The sequence below is a fragment of the Augochlora pura genome, chromosome 9 (genome assembly GCF_028453695.1).
Source record: "Augochlora pura isolate Apur16 chromosome 9, APUR_v2.2.1, whole genome shotgun sequence".
Classification (NCBI taxonomy): Eukaryota; Metazoa; Arthropoda; class Insecta; order Hymenoptera; family Halictidae; genus Augochlora; species Augochlora pura.
This window is the reverse complement of record NC_135780.1, coordinates 2436224-2456462: the sequence shown is the minus strand read 5'-3', so window position 1 is coordinate 2456462 and position 20239 is coordinate 2436224. Positions and strand designations below refer to the sequence as shown.

The following is a 20239-nucleotide window of genomic DNA, read 5'->3' as shown; positions in this document are numbered from 1 at the left end:
AACTTTATAACTTAAGAAAATCTCTTATTCTTTTCTTGTGCTAGAAAACAATGGGATTGTATTTTCCATCTTTTTCCGCAATTTGCTAGACAGTCGTGAAAAATTGGAGTGAGAAACACTGCGTTGTGATCACGTTCATTCAGTCCAATGGTCGGGCATGTTTTGGTGAAAGAGAATATCGAGTTTTAGAAAATGAGCAAGTAAAGCGCTCAATTGTCGCAATACAAAGTTAGTTTTAATTTTCTATTTTCTATTAAGCGTTCTAATTGTAACAATTGATGGTGCAACATACGATTTACTTTTTGGGGACTCCTTGTCATTGAAATTCTGTAATGGTACTCTGATTCACCGCTGGTTCTCGTACGAGATAAGTAAAAAATGTTATCGATTAATTTGCGTGACATACACCCATCATCAGATTCTTATGTTACGCCAAGAAAGTTTAAGACGTCTATCTCTACACCCATTTGAAAAATAGGTTTTGGTAGAAGCTTTCTTATACCCTTTCGTTGAAATTGAAAATGTATGCTTAACAATTGTTTAACGGTGTTTTCTAAACTCGATATATTATATTATAAATTACATGCGATTACAAAGTAATTATTACTTTGAAATTAATGACCATACATTAAAGTAAACTAAATACTTCAGTAAAAATCAGTAAAAAATTTTACATTTGTCAAACTTTCTTCGAGGATCGTCTACTTTATCTTTTACTATATAGTCTGCATTGTGGTAATCGTTTCAAATCTTGTTTAATTGTACTAAATGCGTTTCCGCGGAGTCCATAGTAGATACGGTGCATTACGTTGCTCCAACGCCCTCATGAGTGACATCATTTCGGTAATTGCACCATGACGTCGTATTGTATAGCTAGAATGCGAAACGTCGTGAACTTCTGCGGAATTTATGGCGGTAAACTGCAAAAATAAATCTATGCCGTCAGATTCCATAATAGATGTTACGTACGTAGTGGAAGCGATATGATCAACCACCTAGCATGTTATACCCCATAGATTTGCATACTTATATTAATCTATTTTTCTATTGAATTGCTATAGCTTCTTCTTCCTTGTTCTTGAGTATGGATTTTTTTGTTTTGTTAAAAATTCGAAACTAATCGAATAATTGTTATACAAACTAAATATTCATAAAGTGCGGTCCTTTAACTTAAGGTCTAAAAAAATCAAAAGTTTTCAAAGAAATACATTTTAAATCAATTCATAATATTACAGATGAAGATTATATGAAATTTTAATAAGAAAGTTTTCAAAGCAGTTGAACTTCTTTCACTCTTTTGTATGAGAGTTTATTATTTAAAGAAACTAAATAGCATTCTGTGCTTCGTGGAAATAACAACGTTTACCTTGAGTGTCACTTATGGTCGTATTCGATTGAGTTCGAGGGTCTAGATTATCTAGTCAGCTTGACATAGGGAATAATAACGCATTATTAAAATCATACAAATTTAATGAGAATGCCAGAGGGTACATTGAGGTATATACAAAATGGGCTTAATTTAGTAGATAATGATAAATGAAGTTATCAGAAACGCGAATAGATCCGAATATTGCGGTCAACCATGTTTTATGCACTTACATAATAACATGAGAATGCTACTTTCAAAAACTGAATTAGACAATTATTGATTGTACTATTTCTGATTAGAAACGTATATTCAATATTACAAATAAAACATCTGTGTAACAATTTTCGTTGCGACACATTTATGGAACATATTGTACTGATAAATATAAAACGTTTATCATGAAGCATACATATGGTTGAACAATGATGGCTTTTAATAACTGTGTCCTATGTATATGCATAGATAAACAATTCTATTATGATTACGTATCAACATCAATAGGTATTAACATGCAACAAATTTTCGACATGTGCTTTCTTTTCTTTTCACTCGGTACCGCTACCGTCACAAATGGTACTTCTCGCATGTGTTTTTATGAATTTTTCGTTTCTTATCTTTTTTGGGTCTTTTCTTTTATTTTTTACAACTCATAATTGAATCGTAGCAATTATTTATAAAATAAAAATATCACCGTTGGTGTAAAACATAGCACAAAACATTCATAAAGAAACATGAGAGACGTGTCATTGTAACTGTTCTCAGGCTTTTCATTTATTCTTTGTAATTCTAAATTGCATTTAACGAATCGTGACAATTATTTATAAGACAAAAATACCACCGTTAACGTGATAATTCATTGGACATTATGCAATGAAATATATGTTACATTGTACGATCGTCTATATTATTACCAAAAGACTACCAGCCTTTTCATAGTCTGCCCGATGGCAGCGAACTGTTTAGAATGCCATATTACATTTTATAAGACACTTCAACCGGGTTTTGGGAAGTAAAAAAGTAGTAACAATTAATTTACTTGCCGCGTAACCAGAAGAGAAAACGTTATCATCAGACGAAAAAAATTGTTTTATAATACATTGTTTTTCTATTTTCTCTTACCGTTGAAAAATAACTCAGCTAAACCGACCAACAAATACATAATTATATAAGATATAAGCCTCTAACGTTAAATTATATAGGATAATATCGATACTACAGTTTTCAACAATTTGAGATATCAGCGACTCCAATTTACACGATCCGCTGCTCATTATAATTATCTTTCATTTTAATAATAATCAGGATACAAAACAAAAGAAGAAATTAATTGAATAATTAAAATAACATTTTCTGGCAATATTAGACGAAATAAGTCTCTCTGGCATAGCTTAATCGACTAAATTATTTACGTTTCTCAAATGAGTAAATTTTGACTGTAATAGGAATTACGATCTCTCCTAGAAGCGAATTTCCCGATTCGTCTGTTATTGTTAATAATGTTGATCACTTTTCATCAGTGCTTGAGAAATATAAAATATATAAATCAGCTACTGTTCAATTTTGTCATCATTATCACCATATAGAGTTATCTAGCGCTTATCCGTTTTCCGTTTTCTTTTACTATTCTTATTATCATTAAAGTTTATTATAAATACTTTATAACTGAAGAAATATTGTTACACTATATACAAAGGTATGATCAAAGTCTGCTTACAGGGAATTTAAATATGCAAAACGCAACCGTCAGTTGCATTTTTTCGGTAACAGTCTCAGAGTTAGGGTTTCGTTCTCATGTTTTTCGAACTTAAAACGTGAGCGTTTTGGTTTCTTATTATGGAAGCCATTTCGCAATAGGGCACTTGTTCGAGCTGTAATTCGAACACTTTGATCGTATTTATTTGAAAAGTGTGGGAGGCTCCCAAAGATAACCTTCAAAGAAAGTTTAGGCGCAATACTGCTCCGATTCCGAAAAATAAATGGTTAAGAACTTGAAAATGTCGGTCGTCATGTGTCAATCACGTGAGTTGCGTCATATTACTTATCGAGATTGTCTCAGAATGCGTCCCGAACACCTTCTCTTGATCAAAATATTAGAATTATAGTTCGCTCTGTTCCCTTGCCAGCTCAATAAATATATTTATACGAAATAGTTCGATGGAATTGTTTTTTCAACAATTACCAGGAAGTGTCTGCATCGTATTATCGAAGTACGAAATCATGAATCATGATAACTCCGAGTCTGAAAAATCACTTCGGATACACGCGTACAGTGACTAAAAAATTACACGATCACGTATTATCACCAGATGATACATCTTTATACAACTCAATTAATAAAGACTAAACTCTTATAGCGTGTTGTATGAAACCGATACACTTTCATCTGGAACTATGCATTCTAGCGCTACCGGGTACGCTAATTCGCGAACTATTAATTCATCAGCAAGGGATACCACCTGCGGAAAGAGATCAATTAGAAATTTAATACAAGCAATATGCATAACATAGTAGAGTACTCCAAGAATTCTTGACTACTTACCCCGTACTTTTGAATATTAAGATAAAGATTAACGTATGTACTATTATTAACGTAGCCTTCGATTTGAGCTTGGACAACAGCACCGCTGCACATGTGAAGAACAACGTCGAAAGCCTCTTGACACCACTCACCTGATACAAACGAATGTTACAGTATGAAACACTCCACGTTGCTGGAGGACGATAGATAATATAACAACGTGCTTACCATTTGTTGGCTCTACATTTAACAATACTTCAATTGCTTGGAATGGCAATGTGAGATAATCTGACCTAATTTTCTTCATTTCTACGTCACTGAAATACCAGTAACCCCCGTGATCCACTAGTCGTACTAAATGTCGTTCACCATTGGGATCTGGTTTTTCGACATATACCCTCACCCACTTATTTTGCCAATTTGCTACCAGGATCATACCCTCTGGAAATTAAATACGAATTTGCAGATCTTCGTACAAATAGTGACGTGTGAAATTGAACATCGCAATAAATTAATAGAAAAACTCACTGTTAAGTTCCTTTGGAGCTGGAGGGGAATCTGTTGTATTGTATAATTTTGTCATATTGTCAACTAAGGTCCATAGGTATGGGTATGTGGGGTGAGTAGGAAGCTGTACGAAAAGGTGATTTGGCTTAACTATATGACATATGATAACATCGTTATTTACTCCTCCCACCAAGGATAATTGCATCAACTCTGTAAGCCACACGTTGAACGGCAAGACTTGTTGGAGGTTCACATCTGGATATCTGTTTTCTGGAAACCTCTGTCGTATCATGTCCAGAGCAATCTTAATCCCCTCCGAGGATCCCGATATCTGACATAGTTTTAGATCTCTCGATGAAGGATGACAGCGCAAGTCCATGTGTACGTTTGCTTTCATTTGAATACTTTGTAAGAAACTACGACGTACACCCAATAATTTTCCTACCAGACGTTGTGGTATGTTAAATTCGTATGTTGTTGGGCCGTCTTTCAGGTGATCCTTGATACTGCCACCTGAAATAGAGATAGAGTTTTAGACACTGTACATTACGAATATATTTAACATTCTGTTAACCAAGAGTTTTCCCCATAATCATTATTCTAGAATGTTTATTTTGAAAGAAGTTTTGCTAAAATTTCGTAAAAATTGATAATGGAAGAAAATTTTTGAACAGTGTATCTATTACCGTGTATTACATTTACCTTTTCCGCTGTCGGTACTTCCTTCGCTTCTTGCTTCGTCTGTGACACTACCTTCCAACACTCCAGAAATCGGGCTATGGTTAGCGGAATCTCTATCGCACAATACTTGCGTCGGATTCTTGGCGCAATCTTTGGATAGAGTGGCATCAAGTTGCTCCTCCTTCTTTGGATGGTAACTACATTCGTCATTTACTTTTTGTACCTCTTCCTGATCAATGTGCTTCAGTGAGTTGTCCTTCCTTTCTTCCTCTTCAGCAACGTTCGCGAATATCTTCATCACTTTATTATTAGATTCTATTGCACTCTCTAAAGAAGAGACGTTTCTACTTCTAGCAATAGTCTCAAAATTACTTGTCCTGGGATTGCTACCAAGCTGGATGTCCATTTTGCTGGATGTAGTATTATCCGTGTAGTTGTACCATGCTTCCTCGTCCTTCGAGGATGTTTTCGATCTCGAGCTGTGCGTGCCCGGCTTTCTCTGCGGAATATCTAGACTCTCGCTTCGCTTTCTGGGACTGCAAACGATTTCCTCCGTTGGCTTGCTGCAAGAACTCAGTGTGTACGACTCGTTCGTGCGTATGTCAGGGTCGTACAAGTTCGAATTGGTCTTCGACGTGGTTGTTTCTTCACGGCAATCAATGAGAGTTCGATCCCTACGATCGGAATTCGAAAATTCACCTGGATCACCTTTGTCAACTCGGCGCCGTTTGTACCAGAGGAGGCCAATTATGAGCGCGAAAGCAGGAAAACTCCACTTCACAACTTGAACGTGGGTAGCTGACATGTTTCCGATCCACCGTAGCTGTTGTTGTTGCGAAACTTTTTATTCTGTAATAAAAAAATATAGTTTTACAATCCGGCATTATGATATCTCGTTCACGTTTTTTTTTTGTTTCTCAAAAAATATCTCCGATAAGTATTTTCAGTCTTCGTAACCAGTCTCGCGTTCTATTCGTATTGCTTTAATAGCAAGAACGGAGAAATGATCGAAAATAACGGTATAACTACGTGCATAGGCCGATTGTGCAAAGTCGATGAAATTTAATTCTTCCTCAGAGCTATTTTAAAGTGGGTTCACACGGATTCGCGCTTCAATCTAACTTTTAAAAGACTTTAAAAACATTACCAAAAATATATCCTCAGAATTATTTCTACTCGAAGCAAGGCATAATGCGCGCATATCTTTATTCACTCTCCTTTACTAATTAATGTTTCGCAAGCGTAACTTCCGTTCGCGAAGGGTGCTCGCTCGAAGCTAGCTATTAAGAAAGCAAAGATCAGGGTCTCTTACAGTTTCGCGAGCAGAGAAATTTAGAAAAATGTAAATGCTAGTCATGAAAATAAATGATTAATAAACTAAAACAAGTTAATAAATACATCACTTTTGGAATAATGTTACGTCTTCGGCGCGGCTATAAACATTCCCATATAAATGCTTCCCCATTGTAAACAGGACACATTTGTTGACGATTTCATGGGAACCATTTAAGTAGGCCATGTAAATGGCTCGATTATACATGAAGCCGACAGGTAAACATCCCGCAAGGACCATAATTCATGATCCTCGACCAAGATTGTTTGCAGTTTTTGCTATTCTAATATAATCCCAAATATTTCTCTTAACAGCGATACGTAGCCAAATTTAAAAGCTACCGTTGAACTGGCACTTTCGCTTGATTCATATATCGCTGATATTCTACACTAGTTCCCATGAAGTAGAAGAATTTCGGATGTTCAAAAACTGATGCACATACGTATAGCCAATCACAAAATAAACTGGCGTCTCGTTGACGGAGAATTGTACAAGACTCTCCGTGCTAGACTGGGTTGGAGATAATTGTAAAAAAAAAGTCTGAATCACAAATTCGAAGCAGTAAGGCGACACTCGAAGATATAGTACAGCCATACGAGTATAGACTTCGACTTTGGTTTATATTAACTATTCATGAAACATGCTACGTTTCCAAACAAATATTCTATGTCTACGCTATCCTCTATGTACACAGTTTATGTGTATTTAGTAGGAACTTGAAACAGCGTTTGGAGTAAAATAATACAAACTTTAATCGCTTAGATAGATATAGCTAGATTCACAACGAAATCGAGGACTGCTATTTTCCTAATAGCACAAATTAGAAACTTTTCATCGACCAATTGCCTATATACCGAATCAAGGATTCGAATTGTTCGAGTTCTGCTCGTAGTGGAAGACGAAAAGCTGACAGAACTTTCACCGAGATCCACGTTTCGGCATATACTTCAATAATGTACGCGACGAACACAGAAAATCAGTCCATCGTGTCGTTTGCACAGTCCGGATTTTACAAAACGAGTCGAACAATAACACGAGCAGATCCCGATGCTCGAATTACACGAAAGACCATTACCAGATCGAATAGCCCGAATCCTTCGCTTCCACACAATCTCCATTTGCCTTCACGCTCGCGTTACATACTTTGAATGGGCTTGTAGAGCTCGGACGCCCGGTCACGTTGCACGTCGGACGTTTCCATCTGTGATGCCGAAAAATACGAGAAACGGATCAATTTTCACCGAAAGAAACTGCCGAAATGCGGACTGGGGTGAACGGTATCCAAAAAAACACGGTACCATTAGGTTGTGTAGTAAATCCGCTCGTGTTTTCTTGTAAGAAAATATAGTACTGTGCAGTCGGCGCGAACGACCATTTAAGCTAAGTTGCATAAAACTAGTCCCGCGAAATTCATCTGAAATGCCACTTTAAATTCGTGTCTGTAATGTTCCTTGTCTTTTCCTAGGTGTCTGAGGTCTACAGACGGACTTATCGCACAACCTAATACAAGGAACTTCTCACAATTCCCGAATGATTGGGTATCACGGAGAAGCAACACCGCAACCCCTGCCAACTTTCTCACGGGAAAACTACATCTACCGAACCATTTCAACCAGACCGGTGCACGATTTAGTGCTCGTGGATTCGAGGCGTTCCGTAGGAGAAATTGAAAGGCGACATCCTCCGTGGAACTTTCCTCGCCGGTGAGAGGATTGCGACAGATTCGACGGCAGGAGAATTCCAGGGCACGCACCAAGGGACACCATGAGAGACGACACAAGACACGAGGCGAGCAGGCCTCGAAGGTCGGAGAAGCTACTTTTACAATCAGAGGACGGGACTCACCGTCGTTACGTCCATGCTCGCTGCCATCTGTGGCTCGGTTGCTCTTGACCTGTTATCAGCACTATCTTTGAAAAATTGCCGGTCAAAGGGCTTCCGACGAGAAGAGACGAGACGAGACGAGACGAAACTCTCTGGCTCGGGTGTAAATTAGTCTCGCTGGCGAACCTGAACGGCGCTGTCTTCTGTCGCTTCGACAGAGAGTGAACTGGCACGAGTACGGCGAGCACTGCGGTTTGCGGAACAGTCGCGGCTTGAAAGCACGCGGTAACTCTGGAGACCAGTTCAACCGGAACCGTTCATGATTGCGCAGACGCGATTATATTAGGCGACGCTCACACGGTGATAACGATGCCTGATAACGAACGGAATCGACTGCTTTAGTTTTCCAGCAACTGACCGGCCGGGGAAAATATTTGTCGATCCGGCGATACGGCAGGATCTAAGTGAAGTCAAGGATTTAAACTTCTGCTGGCCGGTTCTTTAACCTACCGAACCGGTTTCACATTTTTTGTTTCAAAGCTGTTGAAATTATGAAGATTTATATAATGGATTAATAATAATTAAGACATTATAGATAGTACTGTTGAAATATTTAAGTAACAATCTTTCCATCGTTATAAAACAACTGCTCGGTAGGTTTAGTGGTAACACTGCTGCAAACGAATTGAAATGACTAGTTTTCGAGTTTTTCTCTTGCATTTCCTGATGTTATATAAATGTTTCTGTGAGTAACTTCTAGATAAGCTTCTTCATTGAAGCATATGTTACAATAGAGGCCGCATGAAGTTTAAATAAAACCAGTTTTGATGTTCTTATAGAATAATCTACATTAGTCGTGTATAGGAATCGACAGTGAGATCTCGTTAATTAATATTAATGATCGTTAGATACGAACAGAAATTAATACCTCTATTGAATACAGAATTTCTATCTTGATTGTAACAGGAAGTTCTTTAGTAAGAATCTATTCATTTTAAGAAAATTAAGTTTAGCATGAGAACAGGCGCTAAAAGAAAGTTTAGAAGAGGTGGTAATATTATGTTTCGTACGTAATATTATGTAGCTATCATTTGCGCGTGTCACAGGTAGAAAGTGACGTCTTTGTCCCTGTCATTGGCTTCGGGACGTGAACGTGAGTTCAATCTTAATGCCCTAAACACCTAATCGATCCTTTTGTAGTTTCAGGAAACAGATGGCTATGGAAAACTACACTGAGCAATGTTGTTCTTTCTTTCAAGATTATCTGTTCCGAGGAACAATTATCTTTTATTGATGAAAAAGGAAGGAAGGATCCGAAAGATTGAGAAATGATTGCGGCTCGGCACGATTGCATTAAAAGATGGGTTCTTGGTACAACTATAAATTATGAAAATTCGAATGCATGCGTATAAATCAACGTGGAGATCTTGTCGAATGTCTAATATTTAAAATTATTGATCACTGTGATTGGTCAGTGGGACCCTTTTGGAAAAACTATTCCAAAGTTCCGCTAAGATTGCAGTTTGCATCGTCATTGAATAGAATGACAAGCTATCTGTGATCGAAAATGATTTGAATAATACCGCGTCAGTATCAGCGTGTCACTTGACCCCCTGAAAGAGCCTAAACAGCGACGACTATGCGACACAATCAGCGGAAAGTCTCGACCTGCGATTATTCACATTGAGTACCTGTTCCTGCTGAACATTAGGTCACACAAAAGGGAAATATTATTTTGATTTGCGGTCAGAATTCTCGTATATTGTCAACAAAAAACGTGTTTCTTATCTCGAGTCGTCGCAAAATTGTCTAGTTAGCGAATTTTACGGCGGCCATGTTGACGTAAGATCTATTTAATAAAAACAAGGAAAATACTTCGTTAATTGAGATCGGTTTTTAATGATACGAAATGGACGAGATAAATACTAATATGAGTAAACAGAGTTCTCGATAGAAGTATCTAATGTCATATGCTTGTTACAAAACCGTTTTTTGATCTAGGAAAAATACCTTGAAATTCTTTCACCAAGTAAAAGTTGTTAAGCTTATTGTGAAAGGATGTTAAATCCGATATTTTCTATTCCTTTAGATAAATAGAATTTTATACTACCTTGTTGCATACATTTATCATTGACCCTATTGATTTTGTAGTAATTGTAGCAATTTGTACAGTATCCATGGCAAACAATCTATCATATAGCGATGACGATGAAAACGGTACTATGTAACTAATTGTAATGTGTGTTGCTTGGTTGGGTGAAGTAGGGAAGAATGGAACATCCCCTTCGTAGCGAGCCGTTTGATCAATTCGATGACTATCCTCTTATTGGTACAAACGTTACACACCGAATTCTTAATGACACGTTCCCAGATCCCTTGATTGGGTTTAGACGAGCAAAGATTGTTTAGACGTGCGATTCGAATCGCTAGAATTCTACGCTATCTACTATAGCCATCAAAACTACATCAAATTTCACGAAAGTCGCAAACTAAACACTTTATGCTTTATTCTCGTATTTCATAAATGGAACGTTTAGTCGGACTTCGAAATGATCGAAAGTAATTCTACAAATAAGTAGAAAGTCGTGTTGCCAATAGGTCGAACATCGTTTTGCAAATTGGTCAAGCTTAATTTTAGAAGTGACACATTTCGCTGTTGCCTTGAGACATAAATATTGCCTGGGTTTAAAATAATAGCTTCGCGTGTAATTAGAGATAAAGTATAATAAAATGCTTTTATTTACCATTACCAAACTACTTCGAGTAAATTGGAAGTAATCTGTGTGTAATAATTGATATTTTAGACCATCTCTGTTATCATAAGTGACACTGTAGTTTCGGAATGGGACAGAATATCTTGCATCAATCAGATGATTTCATGCGATAAGAAACTCTCTTCGTAGATGCTGCAAATGCACAAAGACCCACAGTTTGTTAATCGCGTGTTGCACCCGGGAATGTGCGCAAGAAATTCAGTGGCGCGAAATCTTTGCTACAAGTAAAAGGAACGAAATTGGTGACCGAAAGAAGCTATTGCGCAATGATTCGCAAAATTATAGGTTTTCGTCGGTGGCAGTTAACAAGGGACACAATTCCGAGCAACAGGTTTCAAGGAATTTACGTTACGCATGCTACGTGTGCATAAAAATTCGTACCTCGTGAACGCTGTATCCATCGCGTGAAGGATTTCACAACGAGGCGAAAGAGTCCGATACAGTTTTCACATCGGCGATCAAAAGTTTCCTACGATCGCCGAAAGTTCTCGTCCTTTTACTTTTCGTAGAATTTTTATAACAGGAACCGCCGGATTGCGGAACTTTATGCAATCGCGACGCATGAAAGTTAAGATAAAGTTGGACGAAATTTTATTACTTATTTGTAGGAAGTTAAGAGGTTGTTAAAATTTTTGGTAATTTTGTATTTAAAAAGGCATGGTTTGCATAATCTACCGTAACTTAGTGTGAGATCTCACGTTCACAAGTGTACGGAACCGATTACGTCACGAAGTGAGTCCATGAAACCCGCACTAACAATAATTAATTATAAATGCAAAATAGTTAATGATCGAATGCATAAGTATCTACAATTCACTCACGCATATGTGCTAATAATTTACCTGTTAATTTGCATTGAGCTGTATCTCTCATCGATCAATTCGCAACATTTTCTGCAAATATATAATTTCTACTTTGTAATTTGCTTCGACCTCTCAAAATGAAATATTCATAGAACTACACAACACATGTAGCCACGTAATGTACAGAATTTTAAAATCACGACCGTATTCTATATTCTTTTCATTTTATCATTATCTTAAATTGTAGGTAGCGTTCGATGTTGCTAAAGCAACATAGTTGATAGTGCAGTGGTTACATAACTGTAACAGAATGGCAAACCGCGATAAAACAACTGTTATTACGATAGCATTGCGAACTAGCATTAGCTGATAAGTCTGGGATAGTCAGAAGTACTCTAAGATTCACCCAACGTTGATATTACATTGATTTATATTAGATCTTTCTTCATGAAATCATCGTCAACACTTTTGCAAGATTTCCTTGACTATCAACTCAACAGTTTTAAAAATCCCATAATTTTTATTTTTTGTTTAGGTGTTTAGTTTAGTTCTGTTTAATCGTTGTTTTTTTATTTTTATTTTCATTTTTATTATTATTTCATTAGTTCAATGTAATCTGATTACACTGAATTCGCTAAAATCCATTTTAAATACGGAGGAATAATCCAACACGTTAAGATAAAGTCAATGATGATTTCAACTTATAAACTTTAGGATTTATTGCGACTACCTTCCGGATAATACAGTTGCCAATGTTATCAGAAAACGGTTGTATTACATGTAGAAAGCTGCATTATCTGCACATATAAATAAAATATTATATGTCTATGTCGAAGAGCGATTACTCTTACTTAACATCTCATTATCTTCCTCGCGGTATCACGTTAATATGCAATCAAGGATATAAATCCGGGTGTTGCACTTAAACTACTCATGAAGTTATCATTATTTATGAGAACTTTCACGGCGCGCCATTCATCGGTAATACAAGCGTCACGAAGAAAGCTAGCAAACGTAATAAACGCATTATTGTGGTCGTTCCGTCTGTTCAGCGAGCTGATCTATCGATCATCGACGTACCAATTCCTCGGCAGGGTGGACGACCAACAGGGCTGGCTCGATTTCCTTTCGGGACAACGAACGGAAGCGAGCAAGGTGATCCGGCCAAGGTGAGACGGGTGAACACGAATCCAGGCGTTACCAGCGCGCGGTCGAAAAGGAGAAGGGATATACACTGTGACCGAAGAACAAAAAGTTCAATTAAAACGAAACCGGTACCTGTTGTCCGACGAAGATCGGATCGACGACTCCGAGAAGTGGGTTACGTGGCTTTAAATCCACAGGATATAAAAATTTCAAGAATGAGATGCTGCCAGGCAGATTGCGCATCCTTGGACACACGATCAAACACCTCGGGCCCCGTGCAACTAAATTATGCATCTTCGTTTCACCCTAGGAAGGTGAGTGTTCTGAACTTCGTAGACGAAGCTTGGACATGGTCCAATTCTTGAAATTTTAGCGAGACACTCATTGCCGAATACGCTCTTTAGAACCAGGCAGGCCGTTGCTGGTGAGTTCCTTGACCCTGTAATGGTTGAACTTGATTCCTCAGTACCTATACTCGGAGAAATTCTACAAGAGGGCTTAGTAAATGGATAACCGATGATAAATTCCATATTCACAATTATTTCTCAATATCGTAGCAGTAATTGGTATACTGAAAATTGTTCTATGGTCTTTGTAGGATGTCGCTGTTGAGTTGATAATAGTTAAAACTATTGCAACGGAAGTAAATATGAGTGAAAGTCATTCAAAGTGATTCTACTTTGTACCGCTGGAGAAATAGTCCAAGGGAGCAGATGAATGGAGACAAAAGATTGAATCCTACTTGTCTGATTAACAGGTTGAAATTCTTTTTTTACCCCAAAGTTTGTACTAATTAAGTGCAGACCTTGATCATTTTCATTGTTATGTAAACATTATTTATTAGTTCGCAGGAAAGACTCATAGAATAAATCGAATGAATTGTTGAATGTTAGAGGTCAACTTGAAAGTCAATTTGCACCAAAGAATCTGTGATAGACATGCAAGGACGACGCAGTTCCGTTTAACGGGCCCAGCGAGCATCTCCATAGGCTGTCCGAAGCCGGTTATGATATTCGAGGACAGATATTATCTACTGTACCCGGATACAAATATATGTATTTGGATCACGGGACCTGTATCTAGGTCTTCTCGCTAGTTTTCCAAGATACACGGACCGTGTTCGAATCGTCTATAGCATCCTTTCATCGTCCTGAAAATCACGCTCGCGACCCGAACGGTCTCAAACGTTCCGCGGTCCGTGTACACACGTTTTTTCCGGCCAGTGTGTAACGTGAGTAGCAGTTCAATTTGTTCCGTTATTATTGGTTTATTCTTCAACGGAGAGATGCACCCATCTAACTCGTAAGGGATTAACTGCTACAGCTGGTTAGAAAATACATAGATATGCAAGAAACAAAGGTGGCCGTGGTTCAACGTGCTCTTGGAATGTCCAACCTGCACGCAGTACGATGAAGTAACCGGGCTCAGGCGAGAGGAGGGAGAACCAGAAGACCAAGAGGCCGGGAGAAGGACGACCGAAAGCCCTGGAAGAGAAAGGGACGATCGAGAAACCGTATTGCTTCCGTGGAACACATTTTCGTACGAAAATTTCGCTGCACACGCTGCACGTAACTGTCGTGTCGATGAACAGAATTGTTTTATGTCATGAACGTACAACCATGTGTCCAAGAGTACGGTAAAACTTCGTCTAGTCGAATTTAAAATTGATAGTTAATTTCTCTTTATTTTAGATAAATTACGACAGTATAAAGTGATAAATCGAAGTTTAATCGAGTTCTTTCAACAACTTCATCGTTATTATTATTTCGAGCAATAAAAAATTTAAATAACGAAGGTCAAGGAAAATTCAATGCGGCTAATCGAAGTTCTATTTTATTTTGAAAACGAAATGTTGACACTTGAGAATTTGTAAATACAACAATGTTATTGGCGAACCAAGAATTTCTTCTAAGAAATACCGTACATTTATATACAGTTAGTGTAAGATTAATAGTAAGTTACCGAATGCGTAGAAATAATTTTTAAACTAGTATTAAAAGTGGATTATTGAACCCAAGATTAAGCAGGATTTTACTGTAGAGAATACTGAACGCTTATAGAAAAAGGAGACTGCGAAAAAAGTATCATAATTTCAGCGGAGTGTGATTACAAAAGGTCAGAGATCAAGGTTCGATTGAAAGGGCTGGAATGCATCAAGTGTTGTATAAAATTAATAATATAAAATTGAATAGCCGCGACAATCTTGTGTAACGCTTGAATAATACTACTCACTGTCGGCAGTAATCATAAAATATTGATGACTAAATGTTTCGTGCTCGGTTACGTTCATTCATCCGCGACGAACAGCATAATGTAGAAATGAAAAACTAAATCTTTCTCGTTGCGTTTCTTACATAAGAAATTAATTTAATTTCTCTAATTATTAAACGTGTCAATGAAGCATTTACGTATATAAATTAAGTATAAATGATACAACTGTATATAAAATATTTATATAATAGTCGATCTCAGTAGCAGCACAAGGTAACAAGCGTGGCTATTTAAATTACTGTATGGCACATCTAATGCTTATATAAATCAAATGAAGTCAATCAATAACTATGGGTCTCTGGTTCCTACATCTTGTATTTATGAAGGATACCCTATGTTTCTCTTATCTTTAGAGATTACTGAGACGTACACACGATGTTTGGGTCCTATCTACTTTGTGCTCGTAGCGTCGATAATAGATACGCGTTGATAACCACTGGTTATCAACTCATACGAAACCACCGACCATTGAAGGTGAGCCGTAAGAAATCTTCCAACTCAACATTGTCGATTATACGTTAAACCTTGTGATCGCGTGAATGTTTAATTATTATTATTAAATAGCGGATATTTGTGCAAAATATAAATTATCCAGGTTAATTATAGGAAACATAGGCAACATGTAAATGTCTTCCTTCTTTCGATAATTGTAATATGTTGAAAATAATGTAACAATATCCAAGATATATATATAAATACAGATTTTTCATCCTCATTTTTAAATAATCTAGATGATAAATAAATAACTTGTGTAGTTGCGTAAACTAATTGTATTATTTAACTGTATTATTAATTCACAACGATTCATTTGATGGGAACAATATTTTCCGATAATGCTCACGTTAGTGCGTCGCTTCGATGAGAATACTTTGTAAGTGAGCTCTTACAGCTAGCGTTATAGCTACGCTGCAACTAGTATGCACCGTAAATACAATCGTAAACACCTCTACCGAATTACATAAACATAATTTCGAAACGACCGTACCAGAATTAGTTTCAGAAAATTTTGTCACACCGGCGAGTCGAACGCACGCCCAGTTTGAACCGATACAAAATTCGGTGGTGTTCAAAAATTAGAGACGCGCACAGCTTCAAACTCGCACTCTTATTCGTCGATAACGGTTCTATTAATATTCGCGTTTTTCTGTAGAAATTCATCTTGACTATGGTGTTTCCGGACGAAGGACCCGTGAAAATTCCTGCGGTACGGATTCCTCATTTTCCGTTCAAATTGTCACGTGGCCCGATTGGGGAACAATTAAACGATGACTACGATAGTACATACGGAAATAGCCAATGCCATATTCAGGGCCAACCGCCTTAGAAAGCTAGGCGGCGAGATACGAAACGGATGTATCTTAGAAATAGCACGTAACTAAAAGCGACTCCTATAGTCTGTTGACCCTTTAAATGTCTGTGCACAGATGGAGGAACAGCGACCACCAAAGCTGCGTGGGACGCCTCGGGCGTGCACATGCTTCGATGTTGTTTTCAGGATAGTTTATTGACTCCGGTGAACAATTAAAAGGAACCAATAGACTCGAAGGAGTACCCTTACCCCTCCAGCAATTTAACAGCGAATGATTTCTTTCAATCTCCATGTGCCGAATGCAAATGTGTTCCGCATGGCGGACAACGTCAACGTGTAGAATAAAAACATGAAAAGTACGTGCGTGAGATTTTAATCGTGGCAAGAGGGTGAACGTCCGGTAAACGTTCCGCAAACACGCTATTTCGAGATTTCGCCTAATACTCGCTGATATCGTTCAGTAATATTTAGCCGCCGGAGGAGAATAGATCCATGAACACGTTTTCTCGCGAACAAAGCGGGGCACCTTGTACATGAAACAAACCACGCGTCACGCATTTCAAACGCACGAATTTTTGTGTTCGTGCCGGAGGAAAGCATGCCCGCGTATCGTGCTCAACGAAATCTCAACGACGCGCGTGCTACCCATCGAGAAAATAATCGCAGCCTCCATATGAGTTATGTGTTATGTTGAAATCGGCGTCGCACGATGCCGGAACAAATTTTCTTCGCTGAAACAGTGAACTAGATGCCGCGACCAAGCATTTTCGGGAATCCACAATTTTCGTACGGCGACAAGCCGGAGATAACAAAAGAAAGCCGCTAGGCAAGTCCCGCAAGCACGAGGTTTGCGGAAAAATGGTCGACGTACCTGTGTAATTACTTGTCATTCAACATTCAATTTCTCTTCGACCCTCCGTATGCGTCCTGCGAATATATACGATTAGTTTCCGGGCACACCGAACAATCAACTTTCTTTAAATTTGCTCGAAAACTACGCAACGTGATCACAATGTTTTTCCTCGCACGCGAGAGACAATATGGCGGTATAAAATCGGGCGCAGTATGTTCGGTACAATTCGACCGGCGAGACACGTGTCGGCGAAATGACAAACCTATTGTGGCGCGAAATATATTGAAATTCGAATTATCGATTACTCGCCGGATAGTCTTATACCGCAGTTTTTAATACTTGATTGATGGGATTGAACAGTTGCTTTCATACAGATGAAAATAATGACAAGTAATATGTGCTTTCAATTTGATGTCACGCTTTAATTCAAAATGATTTCGAACTGTAATGTCCATAAGCTGCTTGCTACAAAGAATCGATTTTCGTCGTTTTTTCCTTTTCGACTGTCATCTTGCGACCAGTTGTTACACTGCGATTTAATGCCGCGAATTGTTTGCAGATAAGTTATGTAAACAAATTCATTGATAAAAGGGAATTATAATTTAAAAATATATATAATTATTAAATTTCATAAATTTGTCGCATATAATTATCTTTATGGAACAACGTCAACCCATGTAGCGAACAAACGATGAAACTTCTCGCCGATATTATCTACAGTCGCTAACTTCTTCGGCATTCGCAATGGAAATGCGATGGACTGTTGAAGTTACAATGAATTTTAGTAAATACAAAAAATTTTCTCCAGAATCACTTCAAAAGAGGAATAAAAATAAGATAATTATTGTTAATAAGTTTCGCAACATTAAGAAAAATTGCGAGTAGCTACATTGCAAAGAAGTTGTAGCTGTAGCAAGGGCTCTGAAAGATGAACGAAGCTAACGCGACTATAAAGCAAATCGCGATTGTATCGTCGCAACACTAATTCAACGAGCAAAGATAAAAAATCTGAAAACTAGATATTATTAAATTATGCTTCATACATATACATATAAACACATTTACAACTTACGAGACACAAACACAATTTAGTTAAATATTTTTGTTCGTACAGTCATTTATTATTATTAAAGAATATCGTATCACATATTCGTCTATTATTATTAAATAATATCACATCATATATTCGTCTATAAGATAAATGAAATTAGTTTTCACACTTCGTTAATTTATGAAATTGGCAGTAGTCGAAGTTTTCACAATTTTTTCTTTCTAAGTCGGTATTTTATCTTATTCAACGCCTTATTCCTTGTACGTTCAACAGTCACAGCGAAAGTATTTGGATTTTCTGGAAAATAATATGCTTCGGCATTATTTTTCAAAATATTTTTCACATTACACTTGATCTGTACAGAATACATGGGCTCTCCAATTGTTCCAAATATGTCATCAATATAACCCAAAAACATATATTCTGTTTTACAGTTAAGCACTTCTGAACAATGTAAAAATAATGGACTTCCAAAGAACAAAAGATTATGTGGAGAAAATACTTTTACAATAACCACATTAAGTGATTCAATGATATCAGTAACATGTCCACCAAGACGTTCACCATGTGTTTCATCAGGTCCTGTATCTTCTTGCGATTTTAAATAATTTCGCATCCTACAAAAAAGATACATATATTGTTTAAATTAAATATACTGTTTAAGATCAAAATATATAATTTTTAGAAATTTTTGTTCATTACAATCGAAATTAAAGTTTATATAAATTACACACGTATAATGCAACTTACCATTTCGTTGTTTCACAAGTATATTTATCTTTTTTAGATGATTTGTGTTTCTTTTTATCGGATTTCTTTGGAGATCGAGAAGTACTTGGCATTGCTGTTGCATGCTCTTCTAATGCTGCTTTACGTTTAGTTGCCATTATTTTCTTTAGCTAAAAGGTACATATTTAAAGGAACGTACGGATTCGTATCAAATCACCGGCAATGTCCTAATCATCATTGGGGATGCATGTGAACCCAAAAATACCGGGAACTCGATGATCGAGATGAGTCAAGAAATTAGTCGAGTCTGGTTAGATTCCCGAAAATTTCGAAATTTCCACAAAGTTCGAGAACCCGGCCCCCATTTCTCAAGGATGTAAATATAGCAATCCATCGACGCTCGTTTCAGCGACAGTTTTTACACAATAAGTACGTTAATTATTGTGCATAATTATTACTATGTAGATTTACAATTATTTCAGTCTATAATTATACACTAGTTATCACTTTACAGTTCTTTGTTATCTTGGATGAACAGTCATTTCATAATAATTAACGTGTTTAATACATCAATGTCAATGTCAATGTCAGCGAAATGAGTGTCGATGAAGGTCAATTAATATTGTTGGAAAAATTAACAACATTGTCGATGAAATGGTTGTCAATGATTTGATACAAACATCAATATATGAACGTAAAATAATTAGACCATTTGAGAAACGATGTGTATGATAGTAACTAATAATGACAGCAACTGTATGATAGTCAATAGACTGTTCAATAATGGATAGAGCACTTCAGAAGACATGATACAGTGCAGAGAGTAACATAACAATTATACCCGGAAGCATTACTTACGAACTATTGGAACACGGTGGTATATAATGTTTCGAGGTGGTGATTGGTTGGGTCCAGTAGCCCACTAGTAGTCTATCGATCGACTATGCGAATTCGTTTATGGTTCGATTCCAGTTTCAGCGTTAGACGTCAGTGTAGGAGTCAGTGGGCGTGCCAATTTCAAACATCAGGCGCCGGCGCGCGTAGTAGAGATGTTTGATTTCGATTTCATTC

The 20239-nt window shown here is 37.2% G+C and overlaps 2 protein-coding genes and 1 long non-coding RNA gene across 8 annotated transcripts; 1 reads left to right on the top strand and 2 right to left on the bottom strand.

Moving 5' to 3' along the window:
- Positions 1-1449: 1449 nt before the first annotated feature.
- Spoon (A-kinase anchor protein spoonbill) lies at positions 1450-17574 on the bottom strand. 4 transcript variants are annotated; one of them, XM_078189874.1, is made up of 7 exons: positions 8254-8508; positions 7484-7609; positions 5097-5924; positions 4416-4907; positions 4116-4328; positions 3909-4039; positions 1450-3825 (listed from the first exon to the last, which is right to left on the bottom strand). In XM_078189874.1, exons 3-7 carry the CDS (start codon positions 5878-5880, stop codon positions 3718-3720), a joined length of 1728 nt encoding a protein of 575 aa, XP_078046000.1. In that variant the 5' UTR covers positions 5881-5924; positions 7484-7609; positions 8254-8508; the 3' UTR covers positions 1450-3717. The 4 variants fall into 4 exon arrangements, with proteins under 4 accessions (XP_078046000.1, XP_078045998.1, XP_078045999.1 ...); XM_078189872.1 differs by lacking the exons at positions 7484-7609; positions 8254-8508 and adding an exon at positions 17407-17574; XM_078189873.1 differs by lacking the exon at positions 7484-7609 and having other exon boundaries at positions 8254-8507.
- On the top strand, positions 12999-15888 carry LOC144474717 (uncharacterized). Its single transcript, XR_013494777.1, has 5 exons — positions 12999-13269; positions 13360-13456; positions 13554-13712; positions 13800-14186; positions 14279-15888. It is a non-coding gene; the product is annotated as an uncharacterized LOC144474717 (long non-coding RNA).
- A 927-nt stretch (positions 17575-18501) lies between the features above and the next one.
- Positions 18502-20158, bottom strand: LOC144474894 (uncharacterized). 3 transcript variants are annotated; one of them, XM_078190266.1, is made up of 3 exons: positions 20027-20158; positions 19190-19338; positions 18502-19056 (listed from the first exon to the last, which is right to left on the bottom strand). In XM_078190266.1, the coding sequence occupies exons 2-3, from the start codon at positions 19324-19326 to the stop codon at positions 18645-18647; spliced, it is 549 nt and encodes a 182-aa protein (XP_078046392.1). In that variant the 5' UTR covers positions 19327-19338; positions 20027-20158; the 3' UTR covers positions 18502-18644. The 3 variants fall into 3 exon arrangements, with proteins under 3 accessions (XP_078046392.1, XP_078046391.1, XP_078046393.1); XM_078190265.1 differs by lacking the exon at positions 20027-20158 and adding an exon at positions 19878-20020; XM_078190267.1 differs by lacking the exon at positions 20027-20158 and adding an exon at positions 19849-20007.
- Between the last annotated feature and the right edge of the window lie 81 nt (positions 20159-20239).